The sequence below is a fragment of the Squalius cephalus genome (genome assembly GCF_949319135.1).
Source record: "Squalius cephalus genome assembly, chromosome: 17".
NCBI lineage: Eukaryota > Metazoa > Chordata > Actinopteri > Cypriniformes > Leuciscidae > Squalius > Squalius cephalus.
The window spans coordinates 7,711,282-7,726,007 of NC_137138.1; the positions used below are offsets into that span (position 1 = coordinate 7,711,282).

Consider the following 14,726-nt stretch of genomic DNA (forward strand, 5'->3'; position numbering starts at 1 on the left):
ATACTTCTCTTTTTACATAGTGTTATAGTAGGGGACGTATGGCGATTTAGGATGCAGCGAGTGTCTCAACTGAGGGGTGTTTTTTTGTCTGGCCAATGACAGACTAGCTACTGGGAGACCTGTTTGAAAACAGTCATTACTTTTTTGTTTTTTTTAGTTATGTTAGTGGTGCAGAAATTAACTTTAAACTTCTCCTGATCAAATTTGTTCCTCCTTCCTTAGGGCAACAAACCGTTCCAGCTAATAAAACCAAACACAGGCATGGGAAAACCAAATAAATGGATGCCAAGAGGAGAAAAGCTTGGTTTAGCATGCATCTGGTTTGTTCGGATGCCTTTCGGGAACACGCACACACACCTGGCCCGTTCGAATACCTCTCTCCGCTTTACGGCCCAACATTAGGCCGACATAATGAAGCAGACGCTCTCCGAAAGAAGCGGCGGGTTTGATTTTTCATTTACGCTCAATGGATTCCTGCCTTGTCTTTTTAGAGAGCCGCCTATACCTTCACTCAGGACGACACGCGTGCGCGCACATTTTAATGAGAGAAGAGAGTGCTTCCCGCCTCACTATTTACAGACGAGGAACAGGAAGTAAGATGCTTTTTATAGCCAATCATTTATTCTTAATTGGGTGCTGTGGCAAAGGCTTTTAGCATAAGCCACGCTATATTCATTTACTCCACATTTTCTCGACAATAGAGCCTAATGGACAGATTTAAGACTTTAAATGAGCACTCTCAAAAACCTTGCCCCCTGAACGAGCGAGTGCGCGCGTGTGTGTTTGCGTATCACTGTGCTCTCTCACATTCACACCGTTTGAAAGCCACGGTGAAGTGGCTTGTAGTTTGTGCCTTTCAGAAAGAAAAGCACCCTGTCTGTCTGTGTTTTTTTAAGTGAAACACAACATTTTCATTTAGTCCAGTTTGGATGCATTAAGCTGTATTGTCCGCACACGTTTCCTTGGAGAAGCAACGGCGTTCTGCTTTTATGTGCTTGTTACCGCTCGACGAGGCTTATTCACGCCATCTCCGGTTAATGTCCTGCAAGGTCGCCGTGTTTCTCCGCTCGTGTTAGTCTTAATCAAGTCTAGTGGTCCAAATATCGCATGCTCTTACCGGAGGCCGAGATTATTTTAACCCCACACCTTTCGTTCTGTGCTAGTTATGTTAAATATGAAATAATGCACATGTATGCATGCTAGATGTTTCTTTCTAGAAATCCAAAGTGTGAGTTTCCTAAAAGCTTTTTCTGGAAGTGTTCCCTTTAGTTTAAGCTTGATTTAAGTTTTAAGATTTTAAAAGGGATAGTCGTCATAGAAATCAGTAATTTTTTACTTATGTGATTTTAATACTTTTGTTCATCAATGATGCATTCAATTGATCAAAAGTGACAGTGTTAGGGCTGAACGATATTCTGTTTTAACATCGACATCGCGATGTACGCATGAGCGATAGTCACATCGCCGGAACATGCGATGTGAAGGGTAGTAGCACTCATGGTGTATTAAAAGAACTGTAGCACACAGTAAACACGAGTTTGTTGTATGGCTTGTTGCTGCGGTGACATTTGCACGTTCCGCGTTCCTGCACAGTGATTGGTTCGCTGTGCCGCTGCTCACCGCTCACAGCCAACATTCACTGGCAATCCTATTGCTAAAAATGGGCGACGAAGAGGATCCGCCGCAAAAAAAAAAGATGATTTCGTACCAAAAATCAAAATCAGCTATTTGGAACTATTTCGGCTCCAAAAACGAGGATGTTGACCAAAAAGAGGTACTTTGCCTGGAGTGTTATATAGTTGTGGATGGTTGTCTTTTTTAAAAAGTCTTTTGTCTTTTATTTTTCGTGTTCGCATTTATGAGGAAAAAACAATGTTACGTGACAGTTCTCCATTACGGACGCGACCGTTATGATGCGGCACTAAAAGACTGCTTTAAAACTTTCACAGAGACCTCAAACAGAAAGCACAAAGCCTTTCTTTAAAACGAATTTCGTTTTGTATTAATTGTATCTTAATTTTAATCAGTGTTTCATTATCCAATTTCCTGGATTTAATAAATAAAAAGTTAATATAGCAGACAATAAATAATCACGACACGGAGGCGCCAGCGACTGAACAGCTTAAGCTATCATCCATGAACCGAAACCCGTAGCTTATCTATCTAAATATATCTATTAACTACAGAAATCTCTACTTTTAAAAATAACCATTCAAAACAAAATAAAACTGTATGAAATGTGCATTTCTCTCCGGCGTGTTCACTACTGCGAAGATCGCGAGTCAGTATCATCAGTATCGATAGAGAATACGATTTTTTTTACTTATTCTGAGGAATTAGGCTATAGCCTAATGAACAAACAAACATCTGTTAAGAGCGCCGCCACGTTGGATTGCGTAACGTTCACCGAATTCTTACAGAAATATGTTCTAATTTTGGAATAAAATATTAAGTGACCTTTTTGTCACTTCTAATGAAGCTTGTTTTATTAGTGAAATTATTAATATCATGGAATGGTAATTATTGACTTTAGCCTGGATTGATGGCTCGCAATATCGCAATATATATCGTTGGGAAAAAAATATCGCAATGTGTTTTTTTTCCAATATCGTGCAGCCCTACAGTAAATACATTTATAATGTTACAAAAGATTTCTATTTCAAATTAATGCTGTTCTTTTGAACTTTCTCTTTGTCAAAGAATCCTGAAAAAAAAAACATGCTCCACAAAAATAAGTAACACAACTGTACAAAAATTAACGCAGAAAATCAGCATATTAGAATGATTTCTGAAGGATCATGTGACACTGAAGACTGGAGTACTTTTATTAGGAATAATTGTATTATTGTACAGCACTTTGGTCAACGGTCTTTTGTTTTAATAGTGCTTTATAAATGAACTGAACTGAAATGAACTAGTAATAGCTGTAAATAAATAATATTTCAAAATATTACTGCTTTACTATATTTTTGACTGGGCCTTATCATTGAAAAAAATACTTCTGACCCTAAACTTTTGAGTGTGTGTGTGTGTGTATGGACAATCACATTTGCTGTTTTTCATTAAAGAAGGTCATACAGGTTTGGAGTAAACTGGAGAATTCTTTTTTTTTTTTTTTTACTATTCAATTTTTCATCTCTTAACTTCATAAACAAGCACCTGCTGTTATATTCAACAAATATATGCAGGAAACTTACATAATTATGGCTCTTGCAGTTTAGAGTCTAACTAGAGTCTAAATAATAATAAAAATGATATGAATTGCTGACTTTTTCAACTGTTACCTGAATACCTCTGTGGAGCCTAGATTACTCTAAGTCTAAAACTAATGATTATTTGTGTGCTCAGGTAAACTGGTGGGCATGAACGAGTCAACGGCAACAATTACCACAACGCCAGAGAACTTCTCCAGCCAATCAGTGAACAGAAATGTGGTGTCTGCCGCCAACCTAGGTGTGATTCCATCAAATCAAGAGAATATACACAGGTAAAGAAAATGTCCTGTTTCTTACAAATAATGCCCAAAAATGTGTCATTTCCATTTTTAGCTTCACTGAAGTATTTAAAAAAATAAATAAATAATGAGTTTAATAGATTTCTCTGCTCTCCAGGACTTGAATTTGTCTCGTTTATGTCTTATCTAGCTATACTTTCAGGACATTTCTGCAGAAAAAATGTCTGTAGAAGTTGCATAAAACTGACAAAACCTACTTTTGGGAATGTCATAAAAAGGAAAAGTGGTTTATGTGTCAGTTACACATCAGTCAGTTATGTTTTTTTCTCTTAAAATGCAGTTATAATTAGGCATAGAGAGGCGTGTATTTCTCGAACATTAACAGAGATTCACAGTTTTCAGAGAAATTACTATAGGACGTCTTTCTGACTTTGTAAAGGAAATAAAACAATCTGAATCTGACTTTGTAAAGGACTATAGCAGCCAAAACTTTCATATACGCACAAACACACACACACACGCACACAGCCATCTTGCTGACACACGGACAAACTTATTTGTCTCTGTCTCATATATGCACACAAACAAAGTGACGTTTGGTCTGTACTTTGGGTCGGTCTGATGTAGGGTAATTTAATTATAAAATATGAGCAAATATGAAAGCACCTTGAGAAGCATTAAAATCTTCCTCACAAGGACACACAGCGCACAGGCTGAGTGGAAATCAATGCCTGCAGGTCTGTGGAAAAGGCCTATATTTCATTTAGAATACGCAATCGGGCAAATGAGAGCGTGTCATCAATCACACGGCTGTTTCTTAACAGACATACTGGGAAAAAAACTCCTTTATCCTTCCTCTACAAACCTTTAGACACTTTTACACTAACAAACATATGAATGAGATGATCAATGTGAGTTTCCATTAAGAAAGTTTCAATTAACAAAGTTTAACAATGGCTCAGTTTGTTTGTTCGGTTTTAAACATTGTTGTAATGCAGTTTAGATGTTAATTACATACTTGTTCATACACTTTTACCAAGTAACGAGAAATATATGGTCTCTTTTTCCAACTTTGACACCTTTTTAATAGTATACTTTTCTTGTAGAGGTCATTATTAACATGTATGCACAAAGTTCTGCTCTTTTCTGTGGTTAATGGTACCTGCTTGTGTGGTAGAGCTGATTGACCCAGTTCTTCAGTGGATTGTGGGTGTTTGTGGGTTGCGGTTGTCTAGTTTGGCAGCAGGGGGCAGCACTGCTTCTGTCTAGAGCCGCAGCTGGAGAATGCTGGGAATCCAGGAGAGCAGTTTCTAAATGAGCTTGAAAAACAGAACTCTTTTCCTTGTCCTCCTCTAGATTACAGAAAGAAAACATGCTGTCCTCTCTGCTACTAAACAGAGACCGAATGAATCGCAGCTATTCTCACTTTTGTTTTTTAGCAAGTCAAACCAAAGCAATAACAATCAGCCATATCAGTGGGCTTATTATAGATAAGATGATTTTTGTGTGTGTGTGTTTAGTGATAAGAGGCGTTCACACTACACTTTTCGTTCCATTGACTTGAATCAAACGCGTATGAATGCCGGAGACCAGAAACACAAGCTCATGCGACGTTTAGCTGTGTAGCAAAGTTTGGTGAACTCTGATCTGCGAATACATATCACCAATAGAACATTGATACGCCACAGTGTGACCACTTAGCTGGATTAAGAAAACGCAAACTTTAAAGTGGAGTAGATTGGATGTTTTTACATTTTGGATTTATGATTATTTGAGAAAGGAAAAAAAAGACATGCAGCATGATGTTTTAGCTGTAACCAGGCCTTTATATACAGATTAGCTTTTTTTTTTTTTTAGAACAAAGTGAAGCATATGTGTTATATGTGAGTAATAGCATCTGTCCTCCTTTAGAATGTGGATTGAGATTCATCAAGGGTTTGTCTTTGGATCCTTTCAGCACGTTCTTCACCAAGTCTTCCCAAGACATCACAATCAGCTTTTAAAGAGTCTTGTGATGTCTGTCTCCTGGTCCTCTGCTCTCCTACAGCAGGACCAGAGTGTTTCATGTCCGTTTGCGTCATATGTCATGCACGCTCTTTAGTGTATGTGTACTTCTATCCTCTGTGTGTTAGTTAGCAGCTGTGTGAGTGGAATTTGTTTCAGAGAAGAGGAGAGAAGCTTGTCCTTCATTCTGGAGAGGGACAGCTGGTCATCTGGTCACTCACATTAACCTCTATTAGTACAGAGGACTCTTAAAACAGACACACACGCTCACACACAAACATACTTGGCACGGACATTTGGCAATTGATGACTAATACCCTCTCTGCAGACTTGAGGACATAGAGGAACAAGATACCAGAATAAGGCTTTACCATATGGTGCATCCGGTGCAAAACATTTGCTTACAGTGTTTAAGAACATGACTCAGATTTTGTTTAAGGAAATGTTTTCTGGCCTTTGCAGAAACGTAGTGAAAGTGGTCAACCGATATGGGTCAGTGATGGCCAGTACCAATCTTATTGAACTAAGTAGCTTTCGAATCTCAAGAAAACATGTAAAAATAAAGAAAAAAAAATAAAAATGGCAACATAAAGAATATATATTTTATTTTTAATGACATGTTCAGGATAATTAAGGGTAATTATACTTTTCCCCCAGAAAATATTTAGAATAAAGTAATGCATAATATTTTTTTTATATATATTTTAAATATGTTTTAAACATTTTAAATATGTTTGTAATATATAAGTGTGTGTTATATTTTAATGTGTCAATTTTTATATAATTATATTATTTATATTATATATATTTTATATAAATTTTTTTTTGCTTAATAGCTAAAAAATCAATTATTGTTTTTTTTTTATAAATATTTTAGTTTTTTAATACAGGCAATGCAGCATGTACTACCATGGTATAATAGTACTGTAAATGTCACTATATTTTGCAGTAAAGAGTATGGAAATGTATTTATTTATTTTTCATTATGGGAAGGATGATTGGCTAAATGTGCTTAATTGTAATTAATATAATTTCACAATTTAAAAAAAAACTTTTTTTCCAATAAGTAAATAATAATTTTTATTTCTTTTATTTCTTTTTTTTTTTTTTTTTTTTTTTTTTTTTGGGGTGAAATATGATGTTTGAATGTTCATGACAGATTTCGTGTGGTTTACCCATTGGCATCAACACCTTTGTGAATCTGCGAGGCAGACACTTTATCAGTAAAATATGATTTAATAAATTGGCTGAGCAATGTTTCTTTCACTGTTTAGGTTCATCTGTGAAAGTGAATGATAACTGTTCCGTGTGAACAGGAATCTTACCAGTCTAGTCTTTAAGGTTGAATAAAGAGGCGACAGTCATTTAGTCTCTCTCTCTGATTAGGAGCAAGTGTTAGCGTGTGTGTGTGTGGATCGATAGCGGTCCGGCTGGCCAGCGCTGGGCTTCTGCTTTGCTTTTCTTCCCACAGCCTCAATTAATCCAGTTCAGAGGCCCAGTGGAGATAGACCAGAATACCAATGACCCATTTAGTGCCTGAACCACACCGTATATACAACACACACACACACACACATACACACATACACACACACACACACACACACAGACACACACACAGTGGGTAGAGCTGCTGTGGGTGTGTGAATGTTTATTTTATGTGAGAATGAGAGACAGATAGACAAGGGAGAGTTAAACAGAATAGCTGTCCAGTCTCAGGACCTGCAGCTGTAATTGTACTCTGCCTCTGTGTGTGTGTGTGTGTGTGTCTATATTTGTGTGTGCAAGTTTAGATGCCACTGAAATCATGTAAATCAAGTGGCTTTGGGTTATCACACACACAAACACACACACACACACACACACACACACACACACACACATACACACACACACTGTGCCTCTGGGCCGTGTTAAGTTCGTGTGTAAATAAGATTTTTATAAACTGACTCCATTAGTTGTGCCGCAGGGACTTAAGAGATCAAAGTGTCATCAGCACACTGACATCAGAGATACAAAATACTAGACCCGTCTGTCTGAAAATCTGTCTATCTATCTATCTATCTATCTATCTATCTATCTGATGTTCTGTCTGTCTGATGTTCTGTCTGTCTGTCTGTCTGTCTGATGTTCTATCTGTCTGTCTGATGTTCTATCTGTCTGTCTGATGTTCTGTCTGTCTGATGTTCTATCTGTCTATCTGTCTGTCTGTCTGATGTTCTATCTGTCTATCTGTCTGTCTGTCTGTCTGTCTGTCGGTCGTTCTATCTATCGTTCGTTCATTCGGTCTGTCTGTCTGTCTGTCTGTCTGATTATCTATCTGTCTGTCTATCTATCTATATGTCTGTCTGTCTGATGTTCTATCTATCGTTCGTTCATTTGGTCTGTCTTTCTGATTGTCTGTCTGTCTTTCTAGTGTTCTATCATTCCATCTAATATTCTATCTATCTATCTATCTATCTATCTATCTATCTATCTATCTATCTATCTATCTATCTATCTATCTATGTCGTTCTATCTGTCGTTCTATCTATCTGTCGTTCTATCTATCTATTTATCTATCTATCTATCTATATATATATATATATATCGTTCTATCTATCTATCTATCTATATATGTCGTTCTATCTATCTATCTATCTATCTATCTATCTATCTATCTATATATATATATGTCGTTCTATCTATCTATCTATCTATATATGTCTATCTATCTATCTATCTATCTATATATATACATATGTCGTTCTATCTATCTATCTATCTATCTATCTATCTATCTATCTATCTATATACATATGTCGTTCTATCTATCTATCTATCTATCTATCTATCTATCTATCTATCTATCTATCTTTCGACGTTCTGTCTGTCTATCTATCGTTCGTCGTTCTGTCTGTCTATCTATCGTTCGTCGTTCTGTCTGTCTATCTATATCTGTCAGGTATTGTGTGTGTGTGTGTGTGTGTGTGTCCTGATTGTCAGATGTGATGCCCTCTCCAGTTGGTTAGCAGTTTGCTCTGACGGCCCTTGTGTCTCATGCTGTCATGACTAAATGGTGGCCATTGTGTGTGTGTGTGTGTGTGTGTGAGACAGAGTTTGAGAGTCAAAGAGGGGCCTCATGGTGGGACAGGGGGCATGTGTGCTTCTCAGTGCTAAAAGGGGTCTCCGTGTGTGTGGGTGTGTGCTAAACGGTCCATTGTTGTATAATAGGGTGTGTAAATGGGAGGCAGATGGCAGTGTATCAGGCACGTGGGTCCTCCTTAGTGAGAGAGAGAAGGATAGACAGACAGGAAGGAGGTACAAGGGCGTAGAGGTCGGACAGGGTCGTGTCTCCACTGTCAGTACGTTCACTAGTGTTTCCAGTCTGTGACGTTACCACGGTTACTGGACACAAAGAATTCTCCCACAGCGCTATGGAACAGTTCATTAGTACAGTTCACCACTGTTACTACTATAGCTCACTATAGTACTATACTACTGACTTACAGCATACCGTGACAACACATCCATTCACATTTTTTATTTTGCCTTTTAAAATTGATAGTGGCTTTCCCAGTATCTTTGGTCAAAAAGTGTTCCAGTAGTGCAAAAATACACTTGTTCAAACTGTGTAAACTGTTCAAGCTGTATCACTGCACATCACACTGAATTATTCCTCGTTCTTTCCATTGTACCTGATTTGCATTAAGCAATCTTCTACTACATATCAGTGACTAAATCTACTGGCAGAAGGATGCCAAGTAAAGCATACTTACTCAATTAGCAGTATTTAAGTATGCTTCGCTCCAAGTGTGAAACGACAGAGCTAAATGAGTCCCCAACAAAAATCATCCAACATAATTGGATTTGCTTAATGGTTTGCTACTGGTGTGAATTTCCTTTAATACTGCAGCATGTATATCACACATTGGAGATTTTATTGAAATCACTGTTTTATGCTTTACTCCTTCACTACTGAAGTCTTCTTGTCCTCTGCACTCTATTTAGTGCACACCCCCACTTTTTGCTCGCTGTCGCTGTCTGGCTACCAGGTTCGAGTCTGTGATTGACAGGAGTGTGTCCCTTGGCCCCTAATAGCTTCTTAATCAGACCAAATAATAGACTGCCATGCCTGTTCACCACACACACACACACACCCACCCACCCACCCACCCACCCCTCCTCTCCCATGCTCACATATGTGTATGGTACAAATTTATGTGCTTTATGAATGCATTTATTAACTTACTTTAGTCATTGCTATTAACTGTTGGAAACCTGATATCCATTTTGTTGGATATCAGCTGTATATATTATATTATATTATATTATATTATATTATATTATATTATATTATATTATAGTGTATACTGTATGTATATAATATATATATATATATATATATATATATATATATATAAGTGCTGTCAAATTGATTAATTGTGATTAATCGCATTTAACAAAAGTTTTTGTTTATATAATTTGTGTACATGCAAATGTGTGTGTATAGATAGATAGATAGATAGATAGATAGATAGATAGATAGATAGATAGATAGATAGATAGATAGATAGATAGATAGATAGATAGATAGTGGCTGGCATCTTCCATTTATTTCTCTAATTTATTTGATAATCTCACTCACAGTTTGTTCCATGTTTCAGTAAAGTCATGTTCATTGATTGTGTACAGAAGAGTCATTTCAGATGCAGAGAAAGTTATTACGTGTAGTGAAAAGATTACTTTTTGGAATAATATAAATGTATGAATTGTGCATGATAACATTAAGAGTATTTGTTAAAGTAAATTAAAATTTCTATTCTGTTTTAATGATGAAAATCCAATGTTCTTTTATTTCTTTCATTTTTGTGTGTGTGTGTTTTGCAGGTTTGCTGGTAAGACGGTGAGTTCTGGTTCTCTGGTCCTGGTGTCAGTCGCCCTGAAGGATCCTGATGCTCTGATCACCGTTAACACAGAGAAAACCGTGATCGCCTCTATGCTACTGAGACAGTTTAAAACGGCCCTGACGAACATCACCCCCTAGAAGTGCTCACAGTCACCCTTTCACACTCGCAAGCTCAGTGCCATAATTCAAGTAGAGCTCACTTTGGGTTATGATGACACTTGGGATGGTTTGTGTTGTCTTGAGAAGATATCCTGTCAGGTTTTTGAGTGTGTAAAGCACAAAACAGAAAGACTTTATATCTGTCCACATTCTCTATGCCCCAAATATGCTTGCATTAGTCTCTGCTTTCATCAAGAGTGCATCAATGTTCTCTGCTAATCTATATTCGGAAATTCTTTTCGAGCTCAATACTGACTCTTTGGACTTTTTTTTTTTATTGGGAAGATTTCATTTCGACAATTCCCAGATAACATGATGTCAGCAGTATGTACCTTTTTTCTGTCTGCGCTCAGTGTGATCAAAACACGCAAAATGTTCAGACATGTGAAGTGCCTTCCTTTAAATGATTATTCCAGGAGCCCGACAGGCTCTCAGACAAGTTACATTTACTCATAATTACAGTGATTAAAAAATGTATGTAAACTAAGAAGTTCTTGCTCGTTTGGTTAATTTGTGTGATGTTAGCTGTGATGTTATTGTCATATGACCACAAGACGTGATGTCTGGTTTAAATGAAGCGGATCTAGTCTTTCTTTACTGTAGAATTGTTTATTGCTTCTGATGTGTTCCTGCCACCTATCTTTCTAAAATACATTTCTTAAGAAAGGAACGCTAATGAGCAAATGCTTCTGACCACCGCTTGGCTTTATGAGACTAATGAGAACAGTCACTTCCTCTGATTGGATGAGCCAATCAGGAGTTTTATGTACTGTGATTATTATAGGTTCTGTTCTCTTCAGCGTTTAGCATGAAATGCAGGTAACAGGTATGTATTGTAGTGCTTTGAGAATTAGTGTTAAGAGAGTGAAGATACTTCTCAAATACCGTGTAAGGATTTAGTTTATGTTGTATCGATTGCAGGCCGTCCTGGACACAACAAAATACAACCTTCAAGGAGTTTGCAAGCTAGGATCTGTCTCTGCCAATGGGAACGCTGCTTTTTTTCTACAAGATAACAAACATGTTGTAGGTGAGGAAGTTAAGAAGAACAAAAGGTAAGAGATGTCTAAAAAAGCGGCAAAGTTGAATTGCTGTGTGGAAAGAAGCTCTAAAGATGTCATGATGAAATATTTGGACACTTATGCCACACATGATCCTTCAGAAATCATTCTAAAATGCAAGGAACATTTCTTATTATTATCAGTGTTGAAAACAGTTGTGCTGCTTTTTGTGGAAACCGTGATATACTACCATGGTGTGAGCTAAAGTGTAATGCTTTCACATTAATCATAACGTTAATGTCATAAAACACTTGTTCCCATAAACACACACTTCCTGACTCTAGAGGCCTCTTTCAGCCCTGTCGATGTGCGTATGCATGTGTGAGCATGTATATCGAGAGATTTTTTTTCAGTACATTTGCCCATTAACTGAGAGAATTTGTAGTTTATGGCCAGTATGAGGCTTTTTTTCCTCTGTCAAGCAACAAGCCACATCTTTATTGAGCATTATGGCACTTGTTGTCTATCACTGCAGTAACACACAGCCCAGATATGATGTGTGTAGCTGACGTTTTTATGTGCCTCTGAGAGATGGAGCGGACACGCGCGTGCGAGAGAGAATTCGGCAGCATCTCCTTCCATCACCGGAGGCTCTTAAGATGTCAGTGTGCCGTTAAGATGCACTCCAAAAACGCCCTGAGAAAAACACTCATCATGCGCACACCTTGCGTGCTTAGCTGGTTTATCTCCGCCTGGCTTTTATCTCTGTGTAATAATGATGATAGCATAATCATTATAAATCATACTGTCGATATAATAAATGGTGAAATCTCTAAACTATGAGGCAATATTTAACCAATAAGGTATGAAATGCAGTGTTATACTGTAAAAATAATGATTGTTAAAATAGATGACTATAGCCCCTTCAGAACATTAGGGACACAGATTTTTAGACTATTTTACTAAGCATTTAATTGCAATTATTTACACTTACATTTTACATATTAGCTAGTTTTTTTTAAATATCACATTTAAGTGAACATTAGGGGATAATATTGTCTCTGGTTACACTTTATTTTAAAGTCCCCCTGTGGTGAAAATCAAGCTTTTAATATTGTTTATATGTCTATCTATTTGGCATGTTTAATATGCTTTAAGACAAACCGTATGCAAATTCATAAGTCGACAGCATTGCTGAGTATTTTCTCTTTAAAACTGCAGTGAACCAAAGACAGTCTCAAAAACACGGGTTGAAATCGCTGTTTTTTCTGACGTCACAAACTACCGTGTAACCAATCAGGTCATTGTGTGATCGCCAACCAGTGGATCTCTGAGCTGAGTGAGTGAGTGGAGGCGGGGCTCATTTGAATATTCATAAAACCGCAAATACTAAATGAGGCAAGGGTGTAGAGTTACATTCAAGCATTTTAAGGCATGGAGAATGTTTTTTCAAGGGAAAAAAAAACGTTTACATGTGTCATTTTGGTGATCAAAGATGAGTTTTAAGGGATACAATTATTGACTACAGGGGGACTTTAAAGTGTCGTGTTACTGTATAATTATACAGTTAAGAACAGTAATATTATTGAACTACTTACTATATAATTATTACTTGTGTACTTACTGTATAATTAGGGTTTGGTTTAGGATTAGTGGCAAGTAATTATTCATTATTTATGTTATTACTATAGTGTAAGTGTAATGGGTACTGTAAAATAAAGTGTTACATTTTTCTCTTTTTTCAGTTTTTTGTAATTTCTTGGGAATATTATTTTAATGGTTTATCCATATGCAGTTTTTCCTGCACTGTAAACCCTAAAGCTAAAAATAATATTTAATTGGTGTGAGTCATGCAAACTTAAACAGGTTAGTTCAAACAAATGAACTTTTATGAGTATTTAGAACTTTCTTTTCATGAAACTGACGCATTTGAAGTAATCTGAATTGTTTAATTGTTTTAAGTTAAATGACCCTTTTAATTTAGAGGAACTTAAATTGAACTGAATTTCCCAGCATGCTTTGCTATGGCCCTTGAAAGGGAGAGTAAATGCTAAAATGAAGTGTTATATAATGTTTTTTGTGTAAGATTAATGTTAATAGCGTTTAATGGTTTGCAATTCAGAAAAGTTTCTGTTGTGTTGGGAAATTTTTTTTGGGGGGGGGGGGGGGGGTTTCTATATTTCCATACTCTTTCAGCAATTTCTATGTTCTTCAAAGCAATGTGTTACCATTTAGCATGTTAGAATTTACTAAATTACCTAGTTAAGTTTCAACTACTAAAAATGTTCAAATTGAGAACTTGAGATTACCTTTAGATTAATTTTAAGTTAAATGTATGAGTTATCTTACTTGCATATTTCAAGTTAAGAGCAATTAATGAGAAGAAAATAAAAATCTGACAGTTCTGCTTTCTTAAACTTAAATCCCATATGCGAAATTTACTTAAAAATGATGCGTGCAAAAACTTGCAAAAGAAAAATGAAGTCAATTATGTCTGTTTTCACAGATCTAGTGAACTGACAGCTTATACTTCTTTTGGGGGCATCATAGATTTGAATGTGGATGCGATACTCAAATATTTTTAGCTGCAACGTTTGTGTTATGAGTGTGACTACTGTAAACCACAGTCCAGCTCATGCACTGTTACATTAATAAAATCAAGAGAATTATCAGCAACATACAACTCCACATGTAATGACAAATAAAAGCTGTTCAAATAAAAGAAAGCGTATCTGAAATGTAACAGAGGTCACACTAACTGTAGCTCTTGAGCAGCAGGCCTTCAAGATTGTGCTGTAATTTACTTCAAAAAACAGTTCATCACAGCGTTCTGACAAAAGGCATGGCACACCTTTAATCAAAGGTTTCATATACTTGCATTGAGGAATTGTTTTTCCTCTGTTAAAGTCGGTTTGAGGTTAGAAAGTTTTTTTAAAGGCATTCAGCTGGTGCTTCAGTAATTATTTTTAAACTCTACTGCGACGTGATTTGACTTAAATTAGGGCAATGTAAACACTGCGCTTTCAATTAAACCTGGAGATGTTGCAGGTTGCTCGGGTGGCGTGGCTGTACGTGTGTTGCCATGGTAACTGACAGTGTGAAGATTCTGCGTGGGCTTTGTGATGCGGGGCTGTTTTTGAGCGTGTAACGGGTACGAACTCCAGTGAATCGGCCGGTTCCTATTCTGAGGAAATTCAGTGATTTTAAAGATCTTTTAATT

The 14,726-nt window shown here is 36.8% G+C and overlaps 1 protein-coding gene across 1 annotated transcript in view; it reads left to right on the forward strand.

Moving 5' to 3' along the window:
- ap3b1a (adaptor related protein complex 3 subunit beta 1a) overlaps positions 1-11,165 on the forward strand; it is a 59,041-nt gene extending 47,876 nt beyond the window's left edge. Inside the window, exons 26-27 of the mRNA XM_079847957.1 lie at positions 3,349-3,487; positions 10,328-11,165. Of these exons, the coding sequence (XP_079704083.1) occupies positions 3,349-3,487; positions 10,328-10,484 (296 nt within the window). The 3' untranslated portion in view covers positions 10,485-11,165. The remainder of the gene's footprint in view (positions 1-3,348; positions 3,488-10,327) is intronic.
- The last annotated feature ends 3,561 nt before the right edge of the window (positions 11,166-14,726 follow it).